This window comes from Anolis carolinensis, chromosome 1, assembly GCF_035594765.1.
Source record: "Anolis carolinensis isolate JA03-04 chromosome 1, rAnoCar3.1.pri, whole genome shotgun sequence".
NCBI classification, from domain to species: domain Eukaryota; kingdom Metazoa; phylum Chordata; class Lepidosauria; order Squamata; family Dactyloidae; genus Anolis; species Anolis carolinensis.
In genome coordinates this window covers 325,953,178-325,980,580 of record NC_085841.1, presented here as the reverse complement: position 1 = coordinate 325,980,580, position 27,403 = coordinate 325,953,178, and the positions used below count along the sequence as shown (strand labels likewise).

At 38.0% G+C, this 27,403-nt stretch overlaps 1 protein-coding gene across 3 annotated transcripts; it reads left to right on the top strand.

Moving 5' to 3' along the window:
• The first annotated feature begins 421 nt into the window (after nt 1-421).
• Nucleotides 422-27,403, top strand: LOC103277674 (uncharacterized). Of its 3 annotated transcripts, none has more exons than XM_062968260.1 (9): nt 422-590; nt 6,327-6,448; nt 8,652-8,790; nt 9,852-9,973; nt 14,144-14,254; nt 15,361-15,467; nt 16,861-16,951; nt 25,566-25,683; nt 26,351-27,403. In XM_062968260.1, the coding sequence occupies exons 1-8, from the start codon at nt 431-433 to the stop codon at nt 25,680-25,682; spliced, it is 969 nt and encodes a 322-aa protein (XP_062824330.1). In that variant the 5' UTR covers nt 422-430; the 3' UTR covers nt 25,683; nt 26,351-27,403. The 3 variants fall into 3 exon arrangements, with proteins under 3 accessions (XP_062824330.1, XP_062824334.1, XP_062824333.1); XM_062968263.1 differs by lacking the exon at nt 422-590 and adding an exon at nt 612-785; XM_062968264.1 differs by lacking the exon at nt 14,144-14,254.

Below are 27,403 nucleotides of genomic sequence, written 5' to 3'. Positions count from 1 at the left end.
ATTTCAATGGTTTCTCTGTGTAGTCAGTCAGACATGGTGGCTGTTAGAGTGGTCCAGCATTTCTGTTTTCGCAAATAATATGCTGTGTCCAGGTTGGTTCATCAAGTGCTCTGCTATGGCTGACTTCTCTTGTTGGATTTGCCTGCAGTGCCTTTCATTTTCATTAATTCATTCTACAACAGACATGAGCAAAACACCTGGAGGGCCCAAGTTTGCCCATGCCTGTTCTACAATGTGGATATACCCTAAGTGCACTTGGGAGCCAGAGTTCTAGCTAGACAGCCATTTCTACTGTTCCTCTTGAGTAACCGAAATTCAGTGTGGGCGGATCCCACCAGGGGCCGTCTGTCATCACCGTCAGGCAAGGGTAGGGGGCGGGGCCAGCCTAACTTTCCCTCACGGCCCCGCCCCCTACCCTTGCCTGACGGTGATGACAGACGCCCCCTGGTGGGATCCGGTCACGATTGGACCGAAAGGAGTGACGACAGAGAGCTTCGTTGAAACGCATGACTTGCGGGAGGAGGAGGAGGCGGCAAGAAACAGAGATGACATTACGCATGCGCCCAAGGACTGCAAATCGGGACAAGCGGGTAAACGGTGACGTTTCTAAGTGACGTGCCTCAGTTGTGGCCCTTCGAATAAACAAGTGCAAGGAGGGCGCATGCGCACTGTGTTCCAGCCAGCCAGCATGGATTTTTCGGCGGCGCGTCTTGCTATTCTGAATGTGTTGAAAGGGGCGCGGCCGGAAGATCTGCCCCGCCTCCTTCACTGGATCAAGACGACCAGTAAGGTTCCCCATTGGAAGGAGTTTGCCATTTAGCAGGCATGGGCAAACTTGGGCCCTTCAGACGCTTAAGCGGCTGAGGGGAAAAAGGAAAGGGCCTGAGGCTGTGAGGAATGGTGGGAGTTGAAATCCAAAACATCTGCAGGCCTCAACTTTGCCCTTGCCTGATCTATCACATAGGCTTGTTTAGCTGCTGCTTGCTTACTTAAGTGATTCCTGTTAGCCTGAGGATGATGACCCTCCAAGTATAATGTCTTGGTGGTGGCACCTATAATGCGTAGGTGGCTGTGGAGTCCTATTCTTGACCCGCATGTTCTTCCACTGTGAGGACATCGGATTCCATCAGAGAAGGCGGTCCCGGTATCAGGGTTGGCTTGGCATGCCTTTGTCTTGGCACGTTTCTCCCTTTCGCCCTCCATTCGCGCCTCTTTGAATTCCATAGTACTGCTAGTCACAGCTGACCTCCAGTTAAAGTGCTCAAGGGCCAGGACTTCCTGATCCTCAGTGTCTATACCACACTTTTTAAAGTTAACTTTAAGCCCATATTTAAATCTCTTTTTCTGTCCATCAACATTCTTGAGTTGGGAGTATAGTACAGTGTTCCCTCACTACTTCGCAGTTCACTTTTCGCAGATTGGCTGTTTCGCGGTTTTTCAATAATCTCTAAAAGACTATTATAAATCATAAAAAATTACAGTTTACAGCCTAAAAAAGGGAGGAAGGAGAAGCCAAAGGGAGAGAAAAGGAGCCCAAGCGGCAAAGGAAGGAGAAGGAGGTAATTTATCAACACAGGATTGGTTGATAAAGACTTAAGTATATAACTACTAAAATAATGTATAAATATTAAAATAAATATAATGTCCGTACTTCGCGGATTTTCACTTATTGCGGGTGGTCCTGGAACCTAACCCCAGTGATAAGTGAGGGAACACTGTAACTGCTTTGGAAGACGGTGATTGGGCATTTGGACAACGTGGCCACTCCAGCACAGTTGATGATGTAGAAGCATCGATTCAGTGCTGGTGGTCTTTGCTTCTTCCAGCACACTGACCTTTGTCCGCCTGAGATTTGCAGGATTTTTCAGAGGCAACGCTGGTGGAATCTTCCAGGAGTTGAGTGTGACGTCTATAGACCGTCCACGTTTCACAGGCATATAATAGGCTTGGGTGGCTTTATAAACAAGCACCATGGTAACCCTATGGATGTCCCTATCCTCAAACATTCTCAGCTTCATTCAGAAAAATGCTGCACTCGCAGATGTTGTATTTCTGTGTCAATGTTGACTTTTGTGGAGAGATGGCTGCCAAGGTAGCGGAAATGGTCGACATTTTCTAACATTACACAATTAAGCTGTATTTCTGGCATTGCAGAGGGATTGGCTGGTGCCTGCTGGAAGAGCACTGTTCACTCATGTTCAGCTTGTGTTCTACTAAGCAGGTGACAGTAGAAGTATCAAAAAGGGCAGACTTGATAACTCTATGTAACAGCATTTGAAACATTTTCTGTTCCTGGTTTGAAAGTGTTGTTTCCTGTTTAATTGTGTGGCACTTACAGTAGAGACTCACTCATCCAGCCTTCGTTTATCCAACGTTCTGTATTATCCAATGCAGTTTGCCTTTTAGTAGTCAATCTTTTTGTAGTCAATTTTTCAATACATTGCAAAGTTTTGGTGCTAAATTCGTAAAGACAGTAATTATTACATAACATTATCATGTATTGAACTGCTTTTTCTGTTCATTTGTTGTAAAACATGATATTTTGGTACTTAATTTGTAAAATCATAACGTAATTTGACGTTCAATAAACTTTTCTTTAATCCCTCTTTATTATCCAACATTTTCGCTTATCCAACATTCTGCCAGCCCATTTATGTTGGATAAGTGAGACTGTACTGTACTTTGAAAGTCATTGTTCTACCCCAGAAACTTCATTTTTGTGGCTGCCACAAACAATGTTGAATTGGTTGAGACTCAGGATATTAATTGAAAAACTATAGCAAAACGTGCTTCAGTTTAACAATTTTTTATATGTTTTTATGATAGAACCAATTAGGAAATTACATTTATAACTCAGGAACAAAAATTGTGTTACATAGTATTAGAGAACATAACACGTTGTCAAAGGCTTTCATGGCCAGAATCACTGGGTTCCTGTGACTTTTCCAGGCTGTCTGGGCATGTTCCAGAAGCATTATCTACTGACATTTCACCCACATCTATGGCAGGCATCCTCAGAGGTTGTGAGATTTGTTGGAAACTTGGTCAGTGGGGTTCATATATCTGTGGAAAGTCCAGGTTGGGAGAAAGAACCTGGAAACAGTCCAGGTTGTCTGTTTGAGGCAAGTGTGAATGTTGTCATTGATCAGTATTTTAAAAAAACTCTAAAATCAGGACAGTTAATAAAGAACAACACTCTGAAAACAGGTGAATTCCAGACATGAAAAAATCAGGGCCAGCTAACACCTCCTAACAAAGGATTCTCCCAGGCAGGAAGCAGCCAAGCTTTGAAGCTGCAAGGCTGTTCAATACTAATCAAGGTGATTAATTACAACATTCACACTTGCCTCAAACAGACAAGAGTTCTTTCTCCCAACCTGGACTTTCTACAGATATATAAACCCCATTTGTCTAGTTTCCAACAGACCTCACACTTCTGAGGATGCCCGCCATAAATGTGGGCAAAACATTAGGAGATAATGCTTCTGGAACGTAGCCATACAGCCAGGAAAACTCACAGCAATCCCAGAGTACATAACCTTTTAGAGAAGAGCCAACCCCCCGCCCCTTTTCCCCTTTTAGAGCAAAATCTCCTCTTGTAGCATACAACCAAATATAATTATGCTAAGCAATGGTTTCAGTTGTTAGACTGAATAACCTGCAATCACTGATCTATTAGGAAAACAGATATTTGCCAGTGTATAAAACAGCAGAGCTTTAGAAATGTTTTTATTTCAGTGCCCAAAATGATACTCTCCCATAAAACAACTTGTTTCATATCATGAACTCAAGAGACAAAATGAAGTAGACTTTGATGGAAATAACATGTTTGGTTTATTCACAATTTTCATGTATTCAGCATACACAGGTACAAAATGTTATTAGTGCAGTTTCAAATATCTTTGTGGTGGTTCCCTGTGCCAGCCAGCCAGGGCATCTCTTTTGTATCGAAACAGCTATCAACAGGTCACATAGTCAGTAGGAGAGATGAAAGGCATGTGGTCTGTAGCTCCTTATATAACTTCTCAGAAAACATAAGAGCAAAGAAAGCTGCACACCAGAATATACATACAGGAAATAGTAAGCAATAAGATCATAGACAAACAGATTACTAGAGAAGGCTTGATGAAGGTTGTCATTTTCAAGACATAGCGTAATTATATGACAGTCTTGATCATCTTTATTAAATAGGAATGAGAAATGGCTGCAGGTGGAAGAAATAATCTTTAAATGTTCCCCTTTGTTAATGTCATGTACTGGGAATGCAGCCCAAGCAACTGTTTGTTCTGGTACTGCAGAATTGAGAGCATTCTGGACTCCTTAACTCTCCAAAGAAACAGGAATGCCACATATTTTCAATTATATATATACACAGATACACACAGAGGGTGCCTATACACATTTGAAGAAAGGGGAAAAAAACTATTTAAATTGTAATACTCCGGATATACTAAATAACAAAAGATGAATACAAGTTATGTTTGACTTCTGCAATTATAAGAGATACTCAAAGTAATTACAATTAGTGTCCAGACACTTCTGATTTCAGTGAACTACTGCTTGAGCAACATTGACCAAAATCTCACTTGTGTTGCTGCCCATGCTGTTTCCTTTTCTTCCCATGCTTTTTGACTGTCACATGGTGATGCTAGTATTCATTTGATTAACACAATCTTTTGAGCAAACATCATACTACACATTACTACCATGATTGAATTCAGTTTTGTAAAGTAATACATCGATATCTCTTAAGATGTGTATACATTTTGGCACCCTTGGTATGTGTATGTGTGTTGACGATGAGCAAAGTGGAAATTTAATCTTACTTCTACAGAGGCAATAAAACAGCATCCTCTATCACACCAGAAAGCAGCAAGTTAGTTTGTTCAGTTTTGGGTCCATAATTCACGAAAGATATAATCAGAGTGGAATATGTCCTTCTTCCTTTTTCTCTAACACAGACTAACAGAGCTACTTCTTTGAAAAATATACTTCTAACAGTAGCTATTATCGCTGATAAATGGACTTAGTTTTAGCCCATAAAAAGCTCCCACTAACTATTACCATGTTTTACTTACCACTTTAATATTTAATATCAGAAGCTTTTAAATTATTTTCTCCCTTCAAGACATTTGTTCAAGTGGTAAACTGGATGGGCCTGTAGGACAAGTTCTGCAATGGAATATTGAACCACTTTCTTTCCCATAATTAAAGTGGCAAAAAAACCCTGCTTGGAACTACTGTGGGAACATACTAAATGAACAGAAATTGATTTAAAATAGATGGAGAACATTCTGAAATTGAGCCATGGCAGCATGTCACATGCATAATCATTCCATAACCGGGTGGAGTGAGATCAAGATTATGAAGGATAAGTGAGGATGGCAACACAGAGTTTGGAATATATTATTGATCCTAATGGGATTTCACTTGTTTGCTGTTTCAGACAACTAGGCAAGCATATAACATATCCACCTTTTCTCTTTTAAGTGGCTTTAGCATTTTATTCAGTTAGCTTTTTCACTTGATGCTTATGATTCCATGGCTACTGAACAGATTTATTGAGTCACTGAGTTATTGAGATATTTGATACTTGTGCAAACTTTGTGATTTCCCCATACTTGTCGGGCAGCCTCATGTTTCTTAGTGACCACTTGAGTTCACTATTAGAGACATTATTTTAAAGAGAAGGGTGAGAAAAAACAGGGAAATGGTCTCAATTAAAGAGATCTTTATGTTGGAAAAATATTTTTTTAGAGGTTACAATGTGTGAAAATAGCCTGTAAGTCAAAAATCTTATTATCTGAATTTTAATTACATTAATATCTCACATTTTTGGAAATGCTTTGTAAATGTCCCCTTTTGTCTGTTTCCCCTCTGTTCTTTCATGATTATCTCAAATACTGTTCCAATGAACTTTTTTCCTATAATCTTTCCAATAAAATGTATGTAAAAAATATCCAAGGCAAGCAATTGCTTGTTTTTGTCATTTGTCCAACACTTCAAAAGAATCTTTGATGTTTTAACATATTATTGAAATAATGGAAGTTCAGTAGATACAAAGATTGCTGTGTTGGTGGATTTATACATTTTTGAATTGCTGAGATGTTTAGCTTTTAAATGTTCTTGAGGCCTTTTGAATATTAATGTTATTGGCTTGGAAAGCCCTTACACGATGGATAAGTAAGAAAAACTGAAAAAAATGTTTCTCCGATTTTAAAAAGTGTGCATTAGGAATTCTGTTCAACATACAGCTTAATTAAATATGAATGTGACTTAATTGCCCCCATGCTCATATAAAACCCTTTTTGTGTGTGCCTGTGTAGGTGACTTTGATGAATTCATATCCAATAATGATGATGTTATTCTTAGAAGTATTGCTGAAGATCTTCGACATTCTTTGCCCAAAGAGGCAATGCTCAACTCAGAACATATTGCTCTTCAAAAAGTAAGTTCAGCTGCTCACATCTTTCTATACATTAGGAAAAGTGAGAATTGGTTAATTCCAGAGTTGAGCAGAGCCATTGCTAATGTAGAGGTTATTTCGGACTTATGGTGACCCTAAGGTGATCAGGATTTTGTGGCAAGATTTGTTCACAACAGATTTGCTACTGTCTTCCTCTGAGGCTGAGGGAGTGTGACTTGCCCAATATCTTCAAATGGGTTTCCATGGCTGGGGATTTGAAGCCTGATCTTATAATTTTGTGTTCCATGACACTGGCTCCCAAAGACTTTGAACCACTGAAAAATATTGGAAAGAAGCTCAACTGTATCACCACCCAGACTCAGGAAAAGGAAAGAAATGAAGGGAATAGGATTTACTAGTCAAGGAAGTATTTTTTTCCTGATGGAACAGTGTAGATTGCATCATACTCCCTGAAACCTATAAGAGCTTCCAGAGAATGCCTGAATATTGGTCTGAATAACAAAGGCTTGCCTTTACTTTCGTCCAGTTCATCTTCTCTGACTTTTACCTGCCCAAATACTAGATCTGACAGAAATTTTATTTATTTTATTCTAGTGCTTAAGCTGTGTCAATAGATCAAGCATGGGAGTAGAGGTGGAAGGGTGGCAAATCATCTCATCTCAGGATTTTCTTCTAGGCTTTCTATAGCTGAGCTGTATGTAGATGAACTTAAAATAAGGAAAGGAAATAATTTGTCACTTTTATTGTTTCATGCCTTCCAATCATTTCTGATTTCTTGTGACTCTTAAGGCAAACCTTTTAGTTTTCTTTTCTCAACAAGATTTGTTCAGAATTTTTTGTCCTTGCCTTCCTCAAAGGATGAAAGTGTGTGTTTTGCTCAAAGTTACTCAGTAGATTTCCATGGCTGAGTGGAATTTGAACCCTTGTCTCCAGAGCTGTAGTACAACGCTTAAACCAATAACTACACTGTATCTACCTAAAGCGTCAGTGGATACACTATATTAAACTTCATCCCAGATACACACATACAGTAGAGTCTCACTTATCCAACATAAACGGGCCAGCAAAACATTGGATAAGCGAAACTCTTGGATAATAAGGAGGGATTAAGAAAAAAGCCTATTAAACATTATGATTTTACAAATTATGCACCAAAACATCATGTTTTACAAGAAATTGACAGAAAAAGCAGTTCAATACACAGTAATGTTATATAGTAATTACTGTATTTACGAATTTAGCACCAAAACATTGCAACATTTACTACAAAAACAATGACTACTAAAAAGCAGACTGTGTTGGATAATACAGAACATTGGATAAGTGAAGCTTGGATAAGTGAGACTCTACTGTATTATCAATTCCCTGCCCTCATTTTTTTTCTAACAACCATGTGAAGTAAGCTAGTATTGACCTAAGGTGATCAAATAAGTGTTACACAGAATTTGACTTGATTTATAATATGTACTGGGCAGAGTTCATGCAGTGACCAAGGATCAGAGACAGAAAGTTGTAATTTTGTGCAGGGTCTCATAAAGGCATTTGGGTTTTGTAATAATGTGTTATATTTATTGTTAATCATGTGCACACACATAATACTGTATTTAGCAATTTGAATATTTTTCTTTATTTCAGGTTTTCCTAAATTCAGTACATGAAGAGTTTCTCTGCTTATTGTTACTGTCTTGTTATCTGGTCACATTTTTTTAACCACACTCTGATGTTACTTGGCTACATGTGTCCCTATTTTCATTTGTGAAAATAGGTCAGAAATGACTTGAAGACACACAGCCACCACAACCGGCCCTTTGCAGAGAGAAGCAGCATAGTAAATATGAATGAAAAGGATGCACATTGCCTGCCTTTCACAGGCAATAAGAGCCCTAGTGCTAGGCTGGGCAGCTGCTAGGCTGGGCAGCTGCTGTGAGTCTTGTGGAGCCATTTTTCTGCTTTTATGACTCTCCAGAGGCTGCATGACTGCCAAAATACCACCTCCACAAAACAGAAATAATATGAAATAGTGCGGAGAAGCCCTGCTTTCTATTTAAACAATGGCTTCAAAATAGTGGTCTAGGTGTTGAAGACCGCAACATAGTTTTGCGAATTGAACACCCTCCCAAGGTTGCACTTTGCCCATCCCTATTAGGATTTATATTGTACAAAAATTAGCAATGGAGAAAATGTTTTTAAGTACTTGTTTAGATTTATGTGTTGTTGTTTTTAGTTACAAGAACAAACAAAACCAACTGTTCATATTGATGCATTCCTTTACGATGATAACTGTATTGACTCATTGTGTGATAAAGGAAAGATGAGTAGAAACTACTGTTTAACCTGTGGCTCACATCGGACAGCACCATTGGGTAAGCATTTATATGATGCTCTTACAAACCAAACTATAGAATTGTCTCTTGTGTTCTTGTGCATTACATCCAATGGTTTAAATAAGGGTTTAATCCAAAAGAGGCTGCATTGTCCTTAGCAAGCTTCAAAGGTATCTGTCAATTATTGGGCTCTTGAATGCAAGAATTTTTTTTATTCTACTGCATATAGTAATCAGATCATTCAGGAACTGGGGAATGGCTTATTCAGTTCGTCTTAGTATGTGATGGCCACCTAGAGTAGGCCAACAAGTATTTTGAATCTAAAGCTAATACAGTCTGCTGCAAATTTCTATTCCTAAGCATAACAAGGCATATGATGCTAATCTGTGCAATCCATGGTCTCTCTCTGTATCTAGTAAGAGCCCATTCACCCCCTGTGTAAATTGCCCCCTTTCTATGTTGGGTATAAAAATTATAATTTACTGTCAGGGAAATTCACCTCCAATGTATGTGCAGTTTGAGAAATCTCAGGGGTGAGTTTTGAAATGTGATGTATAGATACTGCATCCCATTGCAGTCATTCTCTTGAAAAGATATAGATATAGCTATAGAAATGTATGTTGCTAATTTTAAAACGTATGACTTATATATGGCTAACATATGTTTAGTATAATTGTAGTGCTCCTTAATAGAGAAAAGGCAGACATCCGGTGTACATCCTCAGTCTAGGTTAACTTCCTAATTCTAAACACATTAGCTGCAGATAGATCCCATATGACTCTGCTGAGATTTATTCAAATGCTTGCATGTAGTATTCCTATCATTAGCCAAGAGAAAAATGCCATTTTTTCCCTTGGAAAATGAGTGTGATATTTAATTGAGTGCGATATTGGTTTTTAAGTGTGTTTTATGATTGTTGGTTTTTACTATATTTTGTATTATATGTGGCAGTAATCTTGCCATTATGTAAGACCGCTCTGGGTCCCCTTGGGGGAGAAGAGCAGTATATAAATTAAATAATAAATAAATAATTAAATAAAGGTTGGTTTTAATTTATAGTGGTTGATAACTTTGTGTGTGTGTGTGTTCTTGTTTGCCAGAGTTCATCTCCCATTCATTTTCCCTCGTGGAAGTCAAGTTTCTGTATCAGCATGTACTGCCTGACTTGACAGGAAAGGTTTTGGTTGACGTTGGCTCCAGACTTGGTGTGGTCCTGTTTGGGGTAAAACACAGTACAGAAATGTGTTGAAAGTTTCTTAATGTCTCTTTCTTCTTTTCCTTGTAGTTTATTCTCAACCTGTGCTATATATTGACTTGAGTTTTACTGTTTCCCATTACTATTCCTTGCTCAGTTTTTTTTACAGTATGAATCCTGTATTTATAATAAAAATCCTGTATTCTTCAAACCTGATTAAATGATAGGACATATGTGTTCTATTTTGTAAGCCAGGAGGCAGTCACAGACTGTAGTTATTTTATTATCAAAAGATGACAAAGTTCTTTTTCTATACTACAGCTTCTGGAATCTTCCAGCTAGCATAGCAATTTATTTCTTTATAAGGTATTTATAGAGTATATAATTATTTATATATATGCACCAAATGTTTTGTCTTTTTTCCAGTGCAGGACCATCATAGCATGACTTAAAACAGAATGCTTTTAGGAACCAATAATTTATAACACTGAAGAACAATTTAAGAAAATAATGGCAAGGTGTTATCATGCTGGCCACCTAATACTAGTTTTGCTTAATTCCAGTTATGTTACTCAGCCTAAGTTATCCTGTTTAGTCATTAAAATATTTGCTTCAGCCCAGAAGTTGTATAGATGCTATATTTACACAATATATTGCCAAGAAACTATGGTTTGTATTCAGTTTTGCTGTCATTGTTTTGCTTTGCTATAATATTCTGTGGCCATGCCCTCCTAAGCCCCAGGAATGTCCTGCAATTCAGTGGCAAGCACATGCTTTGAATATAGGAAGTCCCAGGTTCAGTATTTGGAAACTCTACTTCATAAAGGCAGGCTCGGGCTCAAAACTTCAAATTGCTCCTGAAAATTGGTATAAAACTCTCATAAATCCAAGTATAGAAGGTGGATTCACATGTCAACAAATTCAGAGCTTGGAAAGGGCTCTTCCAAGCTCTGAATATGTTCCACATGTCACCAAGAAAAATCAAATGTGCCTTACCAGCTTGTCTGAGATAACAGAGAAGGTAGAAACCTGCCAAATATGCTTGTGTGTAGATCAACTTCATATATAAGACAAGGGCATATTTTGGAGCCAAAATTACAGATTTACTATCACCCTGAATGATGGTAAAATAAACCTTTCCCTCTCCTTTTAAAAAGCATAGAGGAGCATGCTTAAGAAGAGTTAAATAAAGGTAGAGGATCCATTTATTTAAAGGGGTAGAATGAGAGAATAGAAATTACGGTATATTGCTGATTTTTAAATGTCTACATCAGATGTTCCCAAATTTATTTATTTATTTTATTAATTTATTACAAGCATTTATACTCCACCCTTCTCATCCCCGAGGGGGACTCAGGGCAGCCTTACAATTAGCATCATTAGATGCTGAACAAACCAATACAAAACATAATATATAAAAACAATTACAGTTAAAATAGATAGCATTAGTTAAAACATACACACACACACACACACACATATATATATGACCCCCTTTCAGGAAAAAAACCTTATCACACCCGGATATCTACTTTCTTTAAGCAAACAAACATAAAGATGCAGTGACAAATTTGCATACTGTTATGTGTGTTTATTTCTACGTATATCCCTTATTTATTAATGTTCAGCTCTATTTTTGTCAGCAGTGTGAATTGTTTTTGTAAATATCACACCTGCATTATTATTAACTGCTTGCTGCACAATTCAGAAAAAAATCTAAATTAGATTTCATACATGTCGCCTATTCATGTTCACAGTATTGTGAACAAGTGATTAAACACACATATTTCTGGTGCGACATGTTACGTAGATTTGCCAACAGTGTGTGATATGTTCACTTGTCAAGACTTGTTGGTGAAGACCTGTCAGTGGACTTGATCACTGATTGGTTATAACTTGCAATTGTATGTTCATAAGAAACCATTATGACTATGACTTTAAGTCTGTGTTCCACAACAGATGAAACATTTATGAATGGTTTTTTCAAAATCTTCTTTCTTTATGTTTCCATCACCCCCTTATTTTTATTCAACATCCGCCAGTTCCATCCAAGGCTACTACCATCGTCCGTCTGCCGTCCGTCCGTCCGTCCGTGTCCCCCCCCCCCGGGGGGGCAATATCATCCACTTTGGGAAACAAGTGTATACATCTATGCAAATACAAATGCAAATACAGAAAGGAATATACATGAGGAAAAAGAATGAGAATGCAGAATGAAAAAAAATGGGGCAGATGGAGAAGAGCAAGGAATGCAGTTTTGCCTCTGTTTACCCATTGTGAAGGAAATAGCAGAAGTGGGAAGCCCCTCGATGTGGCAGGGTTTGGAAGCAGGGCTTTTACCCCATAACTCCTCCCTTGTCCAGACTGGAGAAAGGCAGCCTTCCCTCCTTCCTCCCCTTCTTTTTTCGGCCTGAATGGCATTTAGCAGCAACATGGGGGAGTCAAAGGAATGGGAAGCACCTGCCATTTTGGGCACTTAAGGTGGAGTGGAGTGTCCATTTGTAATAGGGGATTACTGCATGAGGTTCTCTGCAGAAAGACTGCCAATCATAGCATGGCTTATACACCATCCCCTATTAAAATGCCTTCTGTTGTCTCTCTGACTTCATGACTTTTCTCCACCATTTGTGGGGCTATGCAATAAGGAGACAGTTTTCTACTCTAATTGGGAATAACAATGGGGTTTAGACTAGAAAATACAACAAGTAACCCCTATTGAGCACTATCTTAGCAAAGAAAGAATTCTGTTTCCTCTAAAATACTTCATGGATTTCCTAATTGCTTATGTGAGGATCTAATTATGTTGCCATTATTGTAACTAATTATTGTAATAGATGAAATGATGAGTGCCAGTCTCTGTAAAATAAAAGCCTATGAACATTATCCACTGTGGCATTCAAAAGCTAAAAGTATATATGATATTAAAACTGAAGATCGCCTCAAGGTATGACATCCATATTTTTTTTAAAAACAAACAATTCTTTTCATCATATTCTTGGCTTCAGTTGTTTAAGTGGCAATTGGCCATGTTTTATCTTCAGAGACTGCTTTGCTTGCCAGAAGGTTAAACAGTTTCAGAAAACTAATGAGGTCATGGTTTAATAATACCTTAATTGCATGTATGTTCTATCGCACAGATCATGAGATTGTAAAATATTTGTTTTTATTTTTGCATCAGAGTGCAGTACAGGCAGTCCCCAAGTTACGAACAAGTTAGGTTCTGTAGTTTCATTCTTAAGTTGAACTTGTATGTAAGTCAGAACAGGTTAAATTTTTAGCTTTGGATAGCATAGGAAAGGGTTAACACAGCTGTGATGTTTGTTTTACCATCAGTGCCTCTTTTCAGAGGATTTCACCTCATTTTCTGTCTCTGTGATAATTGGATTTTGAAAAATTTGTCTTGTGGAAACAAGGATTGGTGAGAAAACTTCAGTGGAGATACCTTTTCCCCATGATGACTCTTTTAGGAGTGAATTTCTGTCCTGAGGGGTAGATTTCTCTCACTTCCTGTTGTCTCACCCTCGTTCTTAACTGTGAGTAGTTTATAAGTCAGAAGTTTGTAACTCAAGGACTGCCTGTACTGTGAATGTCTTCTTAAAATAAATACCCCTTAGTGGTGCAGTCTGGTAAATGTAAGTTATGTCATTTATTGTAGTTAAATCTATGTAGATGTCTAGCAGCCTTAATGTAAGTGATAACATTTATTGTAGTTAAATATGGATAGGTGCCTAGCAAGCTTTCCTATCCAGTTTCTCTCCTAATTGCTACTGAAAATTATTTTGTAGAATAAATGTTCTCTTGCTGGGCTGAACACTGGTGTGAGAAGACTACTGTTTGTCCTCTGTGACAGACAGGAGCTTCTTCTGACTTTAAAATCTTTGTCCTATGCATACAAGCGAAATTTCTTAAACAGAGCTTTGATAACAACTCCTACTAAAGGAGCAAAGGAACTTAAGACAATGCCTTATATTGCTCTGTCTGGAGCAGTAGCTGTCCATAGGGTTTAAACCTTGAGATGTTGGGAATTGGTGGGATTCTCTGTGTGCAAGGAGTGTGTTCTACCCTTTCCTCATCCTGGGGCATATTATTTTGAGAACAAGCCCTATTGGTAACTGACACCTTTAAAGTAAAGTTCAGCTTAACCTTTTCAGTTGACTCAAAGAAAGAGACAGTCAGCTTTTCTCCTTTTTCCTTCAGGGCTACTTTCTTAGCTCAGCATCTCATCTCTATGGTGTTGAAATGAATGCAGATTTTTGCCAGTTGCAGGAAGCAATCATTGCAAAATACCAGCTCTGTGAAAGAGTGAAGGTGAAACAACACATTTGACTCTTTTATTTTCTGAGAGACTGCAGGTTAGCAAACCTGTGTTCTAGGAATTGTTTTTCTTTCCTGAAGCTAAAGACCCATCTCAGTGGTATGCATACAAAACGTCAGACAGTTTTCAAATCAATTTCGCTAAATTTGTCATTTAAAAAGAATTATTTAATATCCTCAGTGCTGTATTTATGTTAAAAGAAGGCCTGAGAAATATTATAAAACATTGAGTATCCTTATCCAGGATTCCAAAATATGGAACACATCTGGTTCCAATTTCAGATAAGGAATGCTCAACCTATATTCAGAATATTGAGATACTGTAGTAATTTGCATTTTATTTTAACAAGATAATAAAGTTTTTTTCCTGTCTCATAAGAGGAATAGTAATAGTAATGTTTACCATTTGTGGCACACATTATGAGTTCAAAATATTTTGCTTCCATTGTCTTTAATTAATTTTCACAAGAAATCTGTAAGATGGTTATGATTTATGACCATATTCAGAGATGGAAGAAAGATTTCATACTGAAAGTGTTTGGGTGGTCTGAGTCCTATTAAGAGTTAAGATGTGAAAAATTTCCAGTCAATAACTAATTCTTTTAGCCACAGTCTTGCCAAAACCAATATATGAGGGCTATCCAGAAAGTACATTACGTTTTGAAAGTAAAAATGGACAAAGTATAGGAGAAAACATTTACCATATGCAGTTGAAAGCCACACTCAAATACAACATCTCACATAGTCGCCATTCAAATCTAGGCACTTATCATAGCAATAAATGAGCTTGGAAACTCCATCCCCACTAAATTCTGCCGCCTCCGTCGTCAACCACTTGTTTCCAACAATGGGGGCATGGTTGGCAACACAGCGTTTTGGCGACGCTGCGCAGCTGCAGAAAGGGGGAAGGGTTGACGACGGAGACAGCTGAATTTAGTGGGGAAAGAGTTTCCTAGCTCATTTATCGCTATGATAAATGACTAGATTTTAATGGTGACTACGTGAGATGAAATAAAATAGATAACTTCTTCCAAATTTGGTGATGAAAATTATTACCAAATAGTATTTCATGTAACATATACTATTTTTGCTCCTTTTAGGTGGTTAATGCAGACATCTGTACTCAGGCTTCACTTCTTCAGAATGCTGATGTTGTAGTAATGAATAATGTATTTGAATATTTCCTGGACAGATTAGAACAATCCAGGTATGCTTAGTGTTTCAAAAAACAGAAATATATTTGTGAGAATAAACTAGCTTTGTATGTGCCCTCACCTGTTTTTTTAAAAGCCAGAACTGAATTTTTAAAAAATACACATCATGAACCTTATTCAAGATATGACTTGTTTTTCTTCTAATGTGGACAGAAAAAGCTTGTTGGAGTAATGACCGCAGATAAAAGTAGTTCATTGCATAAAAACAGCTATAATAATAGTATCCTCGAAATGGAACCAGTTCTCCATCTATGGGATACAAAGATATGTGATATTTCTTTATATAAAAGTAAGTTTAGCAGCTTTACTTCTTGAAACATTTGCAAGGAAAGGGTATTTTGTTATAAAAAGTTTACCTTTTTTTTACATATACAGATATGCTTCTGACTCTTGATCTCAGCAGTATGAAGTATTTGCATAACCTAGCTAATCTTAATTTGCATAAAGTTGCCCTCTTTGTCATTGTTCATCTTGTTTGGTGTATTCTTTTGAAACGACAGGTTGCTAGCTTTGCTGTCACAAAGATATCACTATTTTTTATTGACAAGTTATTTATGCTAAGCAAATGATACTTTTTTTTCATACCAGGAGCGACTTGAAAAACTGCAGGTTGCTTCTGGTGTGAAAGAATTGGCCGTCTACAAGGACGTTGCCCAGGGGACACCTGGATGTTTTTTTATGTTTACCAACCACGTGGAAGGTTTCTCTTATGTTCCCGCATGGGGAGCTGGTACTGACAGAGGGAGCTCATCCATGTTCTCCCCAGATTTGAACTGGCAACCTGCAGATCAGCAACCCAACCTTCAGGTCAGCAATGCTGCCGTCACAAGGGTTTAACCCATTGTGCCTCCAGGGGCTCCCAGCAAATGATACTGCACAATTGTTTTGAACCAATAATTCCCTTTAAACATCCTGAATTTCTTAAGTCCTCATTCTTCTATAAAGAGTTGAGGGCATTATTCACAATAGTAATATTTCCCTTGTTTTTGATGGGCTAGGCATATTATTTTTCTTATGTTCTTAAGTCAATCCATTAAGAAATAGGTATGTTGTTAGGTGAAACATTAGCTCAGAAATCAGATGCATATAACTACTGTCCTATTTTACAAGCATTGGAAGATTCAATAGCTTTATATTCTTCAAAGGGCAAGATTAGACTTCTAAACATTATAACTTTCTGTTTTATGGGGGGGGGGGCGGAACTCTCATTTTGCATTTGATCTTGCAAGACTGTTCTTGAAATGTATGTGAGAGAGAAAGATCTGTAAATCTTGAGCGCAGACTCAGAAGACCACATGAGAGATATGAGCTATACCTTGTTGGAACATGTTGTGTTGTTTTACATATTAAATAGTTCATTAGAAATCTAACTATGTTTGATTCTAGATGCTGGGAATTCATCCATCAGAATGTAAGAAAGAAAGGGTCATTGTTAGTGACTGTCCCAAGCCTTGAGAAATCTCTTGCAAATCTTCAGGTAAATAACTTTCCCCCTGAACTATGTAGCTATTAATTCTCTCCTAATTACAGAGATGATTGCTTGTATAGGTATAGCACTGATGACCGCATTGCTGATTAATAAGACATTTCTGTTACATTGTGGTATTGTTTGAATAAAAAATATGATATAATCTGCTGATGCAAAATACAGCTTGGTCACTGATTTTTAAGAATATACAACTCTTGTGGCATCTTTAAAATCTGGAGACAACAGGCAAATCATGAGGGGTCTAAGAAAGAGAAGGAAATTTAATATTTCATTTAATAAAATAAAAAGTTATGAAAAGCAGAAAGTCCAGTAGGTATGTAACATTTTTAAGCAGAATTCAGCGATATACACAACAGATGATCCAGTCAGAACCACCAGCACAGTATTAGGCAATGCTTTTATCTAGCAATGGTAAACTGAATTTAAAATAGTGATGAAATAGAGATCCTGATTCTGATTTAAATGTGCAGGATGAAATTTGCTGGTTAAAGTAAGATTACCCTGGCCTCTCCAAGTGATTAAGTATAGAGACTTTTGAGATCAGCTGAAGAATATCATGAGAAACTGAAATTATTTCACACTGATTTTTGAATGTTTCAAATTTCTGTCAGATTCGTACTTTTAGGTGTCATCTTACTACTTGGTGGGTTTACTAGATTATGGTATGGTTTCCTTTTGTTCATTTAACCATGGTGTCAGTACAGGTCTGTCACTACATGTCCTCACTACATGTCCTTAGTGTAACTGTAAGTTTGTTTTTCCATAATTTTCCAAAAGTCTTGAATTAGTTTCAGTGCAGGATTTGGGTATTAGAGCGCTTTACATTTAGAAAGAAAACATGGATTCTGCATATTGAGGAGAAACACAAAATATTCAGAAGTATGTTAGCTTGAGAAATGGCTAATGCAGAGGTGATAATAATAATAATAATGATAATAATAATAATAATAATAATAATAATAATAATAATAATAATAATAATAATAATATAGAGGTGGGCAATACACTTTCTGTGTCACAAGAATTCCTCCATTTGTTCCACGTTCCAGGACTTCTATCACCAAAGAGAAAAGTGTAAACGTTTGTGGTGTGTGCTTGCAAAAGCAAAGAAATGTGTGTTTCTGGAGGTTTCTAAGAGAAATATTGTTCTCTAAGAAAAGGCACATGGCATTGCTTCATCAAAGGGAAGCCTTTTCCATAGTTTTATTAACATTTGAAGGAGATTTCCTATTATTGTTTGAGCCCTCCATAAAACCTATCTGGGGGAGCAGCTTGCAGTGCATTCCATAGATATCAGTATTGACCCCCACCTTACAACAAAAGAGATCTGTCACGATGCTTGGTTGAATTCGCGCCTAATCTGAGATTATATGCATCTAAAGATATTTTAAATACTGACAGAGGAGTAGCCCCAGTAACTCCTACTCACACAGAATATCTCTTGAGCGAAGATTTTATAATCTATATATATATAAAAGAGTGATGAAATCAGGGCACCGGACTAAACAGCAAAACTACAGGCCCCCCAACCTCGAAATTTGACAACACAACTCATCATCCACACCTCTAGGTTGATACAACAAAAATAAAATAAAAATAAAGTCCTAATTAGAGGGAGAGCAATAATTGTTTTTATCCAATTGCTGCCAGTTTAGAGGGCTAATCTCTGCCCACTTGGTCTCCTAGCAACCAGCTCAGCCAAAGGACAGCCAGGGTTCAGTTAGGGGACAGGCAGATTTAGGCCTCACTTAGGCTTCTTCCACAGATTATCTAATTTGCACTGGATTATATGGCAGTGTAGACTCAAAGCCCTTCCACAGAGCTATATAACCCATTTATAATCTTATATTATCTGCTTTGCACTGGATTATCTTGACTCCACACTACCATATAATCCACTTCAGTGTGCATTTTATACAGCTGTGAAGAAGGGACCTCATATAATCCAGTTCTAAGCAGATAATATAAGATTATCAATATAGAGTAGAGTCTCACTTATCCAACATAAACAGGCCGACAGAATGTTGGATAAGTGAATATGTTGGATAATAAGAAGGGATTCAGGAAAAGCCGATTAAACATCAAATTAGGTAATCATTATACAAATTAAGCACCAAAACATCATGTTATACAACAAATTTCACAGAAAAAGTAGTTCCATGCACAGTAATAGTATGTAGTAATGACTGTATTTACAAATTTACCACCAAAATATCACAATGAATTTAAAACACTGAGTACAAAAACATTGATTACTAAAAGGCAGACTGCGTTGGATAATCCAGAACATTGGCTAAGCGAATTTTGGATAAGTGAGATTCTACTTTAATATGAAATAATTACTGAGATAGAATAATACAGAACAATATAATCTCTAAAACCAGGACAATAAATAAAGAGCAACACTCTGAAAGCAGGGAAATTGGAAATTCCACAAAGGAAACAATCAGGAGGGCCAGCTAACACAGACCAAAAAAAATCAAAAATATTGTATATTTACAACCTTTAGGAAATAATATCCCCTGATGGCGCAGCGTGTTAAAGCACTGAGCTGCTGAACTTCTGGACCGAAAGGTCGCAGGTTTGAATGGGGGAGCGGAGAGAGCCCCCACTGTTAGCCCCAGCTTCTGCCAACCCTAAAGTTCAAAAACATGCAAATGAGAGTAGATGAATAGGTACCGCTCCGGCGGGAAGGTAACGGCACTCCATGCAGTCATGCTGGCCACATGACCTTGGAGGTGTCTACGGACAACACCAGCTCTTCGGCTTAGAAATGGAGATGAGCCCCAACCCCCAGAGTCAGACACGACTGGACTTAATGTCAGGGGAACCCTTTACTCTTTACCTTAACTACCACCAATTCCTCAATACTTTATTTCCGATACCACCAGACTTTGCCACAGCAACGCGTGGCCAGGCATAGCTAGTAAATAAATAAAGGTATGGTCTGCAAATGATGCTATATATATATATATATATACAAATGGCTCTTGGCAGAAAAATTATCTTAATCCCTGCACTAGGATGAAGCTATGTGAACCAGGTACACATATAGAGAACTTAGAAATATCAAGCCCTATCTTGTAAGATCAGGAAAACTGGCTACAGTCCTATTTACTGAAATTCCAGCAAAATGCTGTACTGAGTTACTTGGCTTCCATCTAAAACTGGATATGAATGTAAGGTATATTAACATATATATTAACATATGCACATATAGTAAAAGAAAGTGAAAGTTGAATGATAGCAGATGAAGAGAAATTGCCTAGGATTCTGAAGCCTTTTCTCGAATCCTATTGAATCCTTCCTTAAGATAGACAGCATCTGGGCTATTTAAGAAAGGGACATTTCTCATTTTGCTGGGGTGGGTAGTCTTGAATTGGATTATCAGTTCAACAAGATCATTCTTGAAAAGAAACAGTTCTCAGAAGGACAGAATTGATTCCCAGTTATGAGTCTAGTTAACTTGGCTCTTTCTGAAGGAATATGTTTGGCAAAACCCCGCATCAAAGCAATTTCAGCCAGGAAGTAAGCTGTAGGAGAAGACCACTTGATCTGATGAAAATTGGCCATTTAAAGTGTTGGAATGTGGGATGGAGTGGGAGCAGCCAAACCACAAGCAACTAAACCATGGTGTGTGTGGGTCTGTGTTTGCTTGAATTTATTTTGGTGTCCTTGACCACAAGCCTCATGAAACCACACATGGGCTTCAAATTTCATGAAGTTCCCATCCTGATTGTACCATTCCTTGAAACCACAAAAACAAAGGGTGAAGTATGATTCTCTCTCAAAGGGTGATCCTAATAGCTTAGAAATTATTTTTTGTGAAAGCAGACCTCTGGTCACTTATGCTTTCTGAGAGTTGTGCAACTAATAGCAGGTTTCAGATTTGAGGCGGTGGGAAGGGAAGGAGACCTCCCATGCCTGTTGGATCTGCCGTTGTTGTTGTTGTTGTTGTTGTTGTTGAGTGCTTTCCAACTTATAGTGGCCTTCAGGCAAACTGATCATAGGGTTTTCTTGGCAGGATATGTTTAGAAGGGGGAGTTGCCTTTGCCTTCCTCTGAGGCTCAGAGATTTGAACCCTGGTCTCTAGAGCCATTATCTAATTCTCAGACCATTGTTTTGGAAAGCCACCTTGTGTTCTGCTCTGGGAGAAATGTGACACATAAATTAAATTAAATTAATAAATAGTGCTCCTGTCTTGATGCTGTTGAAAGAGGGAGAAGTACCATCATGCATTTTATACCAAAAAATACCTACAAAAGGGCATTAGAAGGGCAATCACAGTGACTAATAGGGAGATTGTCATTGTATGAATCCAGTTCAGGTGAGAATTTCCTGTAATACACTTGTGAGTTGGGGGATAACATCTGGAGTATCCCTTCAGGGCATGTCTCTCTTTGCTTGGCGTATTCATTTCTCCTGACTGATTTCCAGCCCTCAGTCATAAGGTAATAATTTCTGTGTAGCTAATTAAAGTAATTGCTCAATCCTATCTTGTGCATCTGACTAACTGCTCATGAAACGTGCATTGGATGAGTATCCCATGCCTATCTAGACCTTTTATGCTCAAGGTAAGGTAGTCAACACAGCCAGACCTATGCACTTGTTCGCCTGTTTCAAAACATAATGACTTGAATACACAACAATGGGATAGGAGCATAACTTCCCGAAAAGAAGATTTGAGATATTTTCTGCAAAATGTTGATATCAGATGCGGAAAGGAAATTAGGGGTCAGGACTGACTTGTTTATACTGCCTCCCTGTCTTCTGCAACCCAAAAGTGTTTTGCAAGGTTTCTTTTCCAAATTGGTAAAAGTTTTTGAAAAATTGAGCCCTACGAACCTGTACGGTCTCTTCGGTCATCGGGTGAGGCCCTCCTCTCGCTCCCCCCAGCATCGCAAGCGCGGTTGGTGGGGACGAGGGACAGGGCCTTCTCTGTAGTGGCCCCCCGGTTATGGAATTCGCTGCCTAGGGAGATCAGGCAAGCCCCCACCTTGATGGCATTTCGGAAGAGTCTGAAAACTTGGCTTTTCACTCAGGCCTTTGGTTAAGATCATCTTTTTTCCATCACAATTATTAAGCTCCTCGACCTTTTGCACTGGTCGCTCTTCCCGATTCCTGATTGATTGATATTACTCAGGACTCCTCCCTACCGTACCTAATGTGACCTTAAATGATTCTAATGCACTTTATCTATTTATGAATTTGTTACCCATAATGTGCACCGTACACTATGCTTGTCCACTATTGCAACCTCATTGTTTTTAACCTGATGTTTTAATTCTGCGTTGTGTTTTTAACTTATTGTGTATATTTTTTATTGGTTTTGTTTTTGTCCTGATGTTTTATATTTTATCATTGTTTGTATTTTGATTTTGCTGTAAGCCGCCCCGAGTCCCCTTTGGGGGAGATGGAGGCGGGATACAAATAAACTTATTATTATTATTATTATTATTATTGATAGCTAGGAAACACTGCAGCATTTTACTGCAATGTCCCTTCTTGTCTTTTTTATTTCCTGTTGTAATGAAAGACCATCATTCCAATTAATTAGTGCATATATTTTCATGATCATGAAAAAAGTGAACAAACAATAGCAGTACCCCTGAAAATGGTGTAAAACAGTATTTCCTGGTGCATTTGTGCCCCTGTTAAAAAGTGCATAATTTGTGCCCTTATTGCTAAGTGGGATAGTTGACTTTTAAAAGTTTTTTAAAAATACAGACCTTGGACATCTTTTAAAGGTATTAGTGTTTTAAGTATTGCAGTCTCATCTACTTGTTCCTGGATCTCCTTTTCACAAGTAAACACTCACACATATATTCACACAAATATTCTTTGGGGGGGGGGCACAGAATTAAACAGCACATTAAGTTTTATCACCTTCTCTTACTTTTCTTCGCAATCTGCTCTTCATCCTGTTTGGAGAATTAGAACAGATTACATCAGAAGAGAACTGTGACATCTACCAGCTATAAACTATGTTGATGACATTAGCAGAACTGGTGAAAGAACATTTCCTTTGGCTGTGTTTGTGAAATAAAATGTACCTATAATTAAAATTAGTGGGTAGAAGCAGTGCCATTATACTATGATGTATTCTTGGAAGAAGATGCTGATAGAAAAGCACTTGAAGAAATTTACTTATAGATTCTGTAATGTAAATACAGTGTATTGACTTATGCTCTCAGTATGCATAGTGTGACTTATGCTCTCAGTATGCCTAGTGTGAAAGTAGACCTTTATGTCAGAAAGAATAATTCCAGAATCATTAGTCATAGTCTTGTATTTGTAAATGGAATAGATTCAAAACACATTTTGGTTGATTTCTAGGTATGAGAGAGCCATGAAGTAATGTACTTAGTAATTACATATGAAGCACATAGCAAACACCCTTGCTCATGTCTTTATAGCCAGCTACAGTCCATATAAATAGCCCTCTGGACCCTGAAAAACATGGAGTTATTTTCTCAGTTCAGAGAAATGTAGATAAATGATCCTTCATGCTATGGCAACTTAAAAGCAGAGGGAGGTTCTCAGAAGGTACAAGTAGAACCTATGAGTAAATGTTTGTCTATCCAAGCCCTTAAGAGTACAATGAATTTTCAGAGCTCCAGTCAGCCTGAAGTAGAAGTCTTGTAAGCCCACTGGGCATGTCACACACTCTCAACTTCACAGGAAGACTTTGGCAATTTGTTCTAACCAAATCTTGTCAAGAAACCCCTGTGATGGGTTCACCATAGATTGTAAATGACTTAAACTCACACAGCAACAAAGCTTTGGCCATGTACTGTTGTTTTTAATTTTTTAAAGTATGACTTTTTCATAGTGTTGTGACTGCGCCTTCGGGGATTATGGTTGATGGGGATGGAATTCGAAGAGGAAGAAAAAACCCTCGTGATGAGGGTTCACTGGAGGAGTTGCGCAGGAAGCGACTTAGAGAGCTATATGGGGGATCTTCTGAGGAAGATTCAGATGGGGAGATGGATGCTGAGGAACAGGTGGTGGCTGGGGAAGCGGGCACTGAATGGGCACAGCCACCGGAGATGTCTGGGGATTTGGGGTCTATGGATACTTCTGAACCTGGGGTTTCTGCAGGAGCTGATCCCAATTGGGATGCTTGGAGAAGGGAGGATGGTTCTTTAAGTGTTCATGGGGCTAAGTGTGGGCAGGATGATTGGGACTCCGACGAATTGCTAGGTACTCCAGATCCACGAGCTCTAGCTGTGTGGAGCTCAGACTCTGAGTAGATTTGGGACACCTGGTGTTTGGGTGTGAGTGTTTGGTCACCCAGGAGGAAGGGGAATAAAATGGGAATGTTTGGCCACTGCACTTTGCGTGTGGCAAGGTGTTGCTGAGGCGCCATTGGGATCTCTGTGTTTCCATGAAGACTGGACTTGGACTATGATTTGAATCGGCTGTTATCACCTAGCTTGGCTCTCGCTGTGTCTTATTGTGGACCTGTTTTGGATGACTGCACCCTCTTCAGACCTTGGATCGGAATTTGACCTTGCTACTGCCTTCGCCCTGTGATTGATGACTACTATTGGCTTTTGACTCCTGGCTTGCTCTTTGGACACCGCTGTTATTTCCTGACCTGACCTTGGAATCCCGGACGACGTCTTTTCACCATCCTTTTAGAGTCTTCGGCTTTATCCACATTGTGGAAGCAGTCTACTGCATTCTTAGTTTGTTTGTTTGTTTCCTGACCAATTTGGTGTTTTCTTTTGGGAACTGTTCCTTTGAAAACTACAGAGCCGGCTGGCAGGGCTTGGACTCAGAAAGTGCAGTTTGCACTAAGTTTGTTTAGCTTTGTTTTTACCTGCTTGTGTTGCTGAATTATATTTTTGTTTGAACTGCTCTTGAAGCACTGATAGTGAAGTGTTTCAAGGTTTTTTCTGTGTTAACATTACTTTTTGGCTTATCTGCTGAATAAACTCTATTTTTGTTCGCTAATTGGCGTCTGACTCTTGACACATAGTATGGGATTTCCTCAAATAAATAGACACCACTGTCTTGTTTTGGATTGGCCTTTTTTGTTGATGTTTTTATATGGTCTTAAACTACTCAATCACCTGAATTTATTAGTAGAAGTAATCGTGAGAAATTATAGATAATACATAAAATGGTTTTGTTTGATGTGTTGTCGATAATACATAAAATGGTTTTGTTTGCATTGAACAATTTTAATCACTAACCCTTTAAACTTTAAAGTAGAAATATATATTGCTGCCAGATAATTATATCTTTATAATACGATGTGCTGCTCTTGAATTTCTGTCAACTGTGATACCATTTAATTTATGAGCGAGATTCTGACTACATTGTAAAACAGCCCTTATCAAGAGAGACTGTGCATCTGTGTCCACAACAGTTCTTTGTGTGTGTCTGTATTGATTGCTAAGTTCACTAAGTGCACAGTATTTTTACTTGCAAATATCAAATGAAAGAAATTAATCATGTGGCACACTTTTGTCTGATATTGCTTTTCATTGTCCCATAATGCAACACTATTATAGTTAAATATCCCTTTTAAAAACTGCATTAATTTAGTTTATGTGCTCCAAGTATAAAATACTTTATTTTAATTCCTTCCCAGGTGGATATTCAACTGAATCAGTGGGTAGAATCAGTGCCATTGAACTATGATGTATACTTGGAAGAAGATGCTGATAGAGAAGCGCTTGAAGAAATTAATTTATACAGGATTCTGTAATGTAAATAAGCCGTAACACTCAAATTGTGTTGACTTATGATTCTACTGTTCCTCATTGTGCCCATGCTCAGTGTGAAGGGAGCAGACCTTCATGTCAGAGAACGACTCCAGAAATGGTTGTCATATTTTTGGTTATATAAATTTAAGATATTAAAAACAAATCTCTTTGGTTCATTTCTAGTGAGAATTGAGAAGTACTGTTTGTGGTTAAAGAACAGGAAATGCAGCATATCTCACACTCTAAAATAGTTTTCTTCTTTCTTGGCTTAGAATTATTTTCACTTTCCTCTGGTGTTTAAACTCACATCATATAGCACAGGTGACACTGTGTTGATTCTGATTTCTGGTAATGCAGTTATCTATTTGTGTAGGGACATGCTTCCTTTGTTCTTCCCCTCCAAATTTAGATCAAGACTGAAGGTTGCTACGAATTTTCCCATCAATTAGTTTCTGCTGTCAGATTGCTGAGTGTAGGATGAGGAATATAGAAGTATAATGCATCTTTCCTCTAATTAAAGAAAGGTGGGGGTCATGTACTCACATGCAAGAACAGGCAAGCACACATTTCCTAAAGCAGAGAAAATAATAAAGCAGTTTTAATTGCTAGAGCTCTCTGAAGGGATGGTAAAGTGATCTGACTTATTTTTCTCACTTTGAATTTATTTTAGATCACCTAGGTTTTCCCATTAAGTGGCAGCCAAGAAGAAAACAAGATTCCTTCTCCAACCCAGAATGGAAAGAAAGCTGGGTGGAAGGCATATATGTTTGAATGGGACCCTACCACTATCCACCACTGGCTTTCTGTTCTGGCCACCAGCATATGGTCTTTGACATCCCATTTGCCCCAATTTAAATATTGCCCATTCCAATTGTTGTTTTAAGAATTAACTCTTAAAAACTAGACTAAAAGAAATCCTCTGTCTCAGGCGAGGGGATACTTGATATGTTTAGGTGTGCATGTGTGTCAGGAGGACTTGAGAAACTGCAAGTAGCTTCTGGTGTGAGAAAATTGGCCGTCTGCAAGCACATTGCCCAGGGGACATCCGGCAACCTTCAGGTCAGCCACCCAACATTCAAGTCAACAGTCTGCCGGCACAAGTGTTTAACCCACCGCGCCATTGGGGGCTACTTTTATTTGATATGTGAAATCCATGCAAAGGTCAACATTTGTTTTTAATCTTGTATTTCTTGTTCAGAACTTGACTTGCAATCACTTGTCCAGAAATGACCTGGTTTATTACATTTAGTATTCTTTTATAATACAGTCCAGTTAAAGTAAATTTGAAAAATCATCATGATAAGGTAGTTTAAATACTGCTTTTTAAGGACTCTTTCAACTTAGTTTCCTTTCTTTAAAAAGGAAAGTGTTACCTGTAATCTGAAAAAAAGGGTACGTATATAGTTAATGTTGTTCAGTTTGAGTCTTGTTTTTTCTGGCTAATTAATGATGCACCAAGTATATCCCACTGCTTGTAAGTCCATAACATTTTAATCTGCCTCAAATTTAATCAAACACTCCTATTGTTTACACCTATTTCAGGTTTTGAGCATTCTATATACCAGAGTTTTTAAAGAGCATTTAAAAGCAAATGTGAGTAAACCAGATTGTGCTGGTCTAAGCATTCTGAATGTAAAGATTAAAGCATTTAATGTAATATATTTGAATTTCAGCCAAGTTTTCAAACTTTATTGTAATAAATAAAACTGAGCTTTTATTTTCA

Bases quoted from the DNA above. Each gene is read 5' to 3' on its own strand.
- LOC103277674 (XM_062968260.1), top strand. From the start codon at position 431: ATGACAGACGCCCCCTGGTGGGATCCGGTCACGATTGGACCGAAAGGA. The intron at 9,974-14,143 runs GTAAAACACAGT...TTTTTCCTTCAG, and splicing joins TTGGTGTGGTCCTGTTTGGG to GGCTACTTTCTTAGCTCAGC. The intron at 16,952-25,565 runs GTAAATAACTTT...ATTCCTTCCCAG, and splicing joins AATCTCTTGCAAATCTTCAG to GTGGATATTCAACTGAATCA.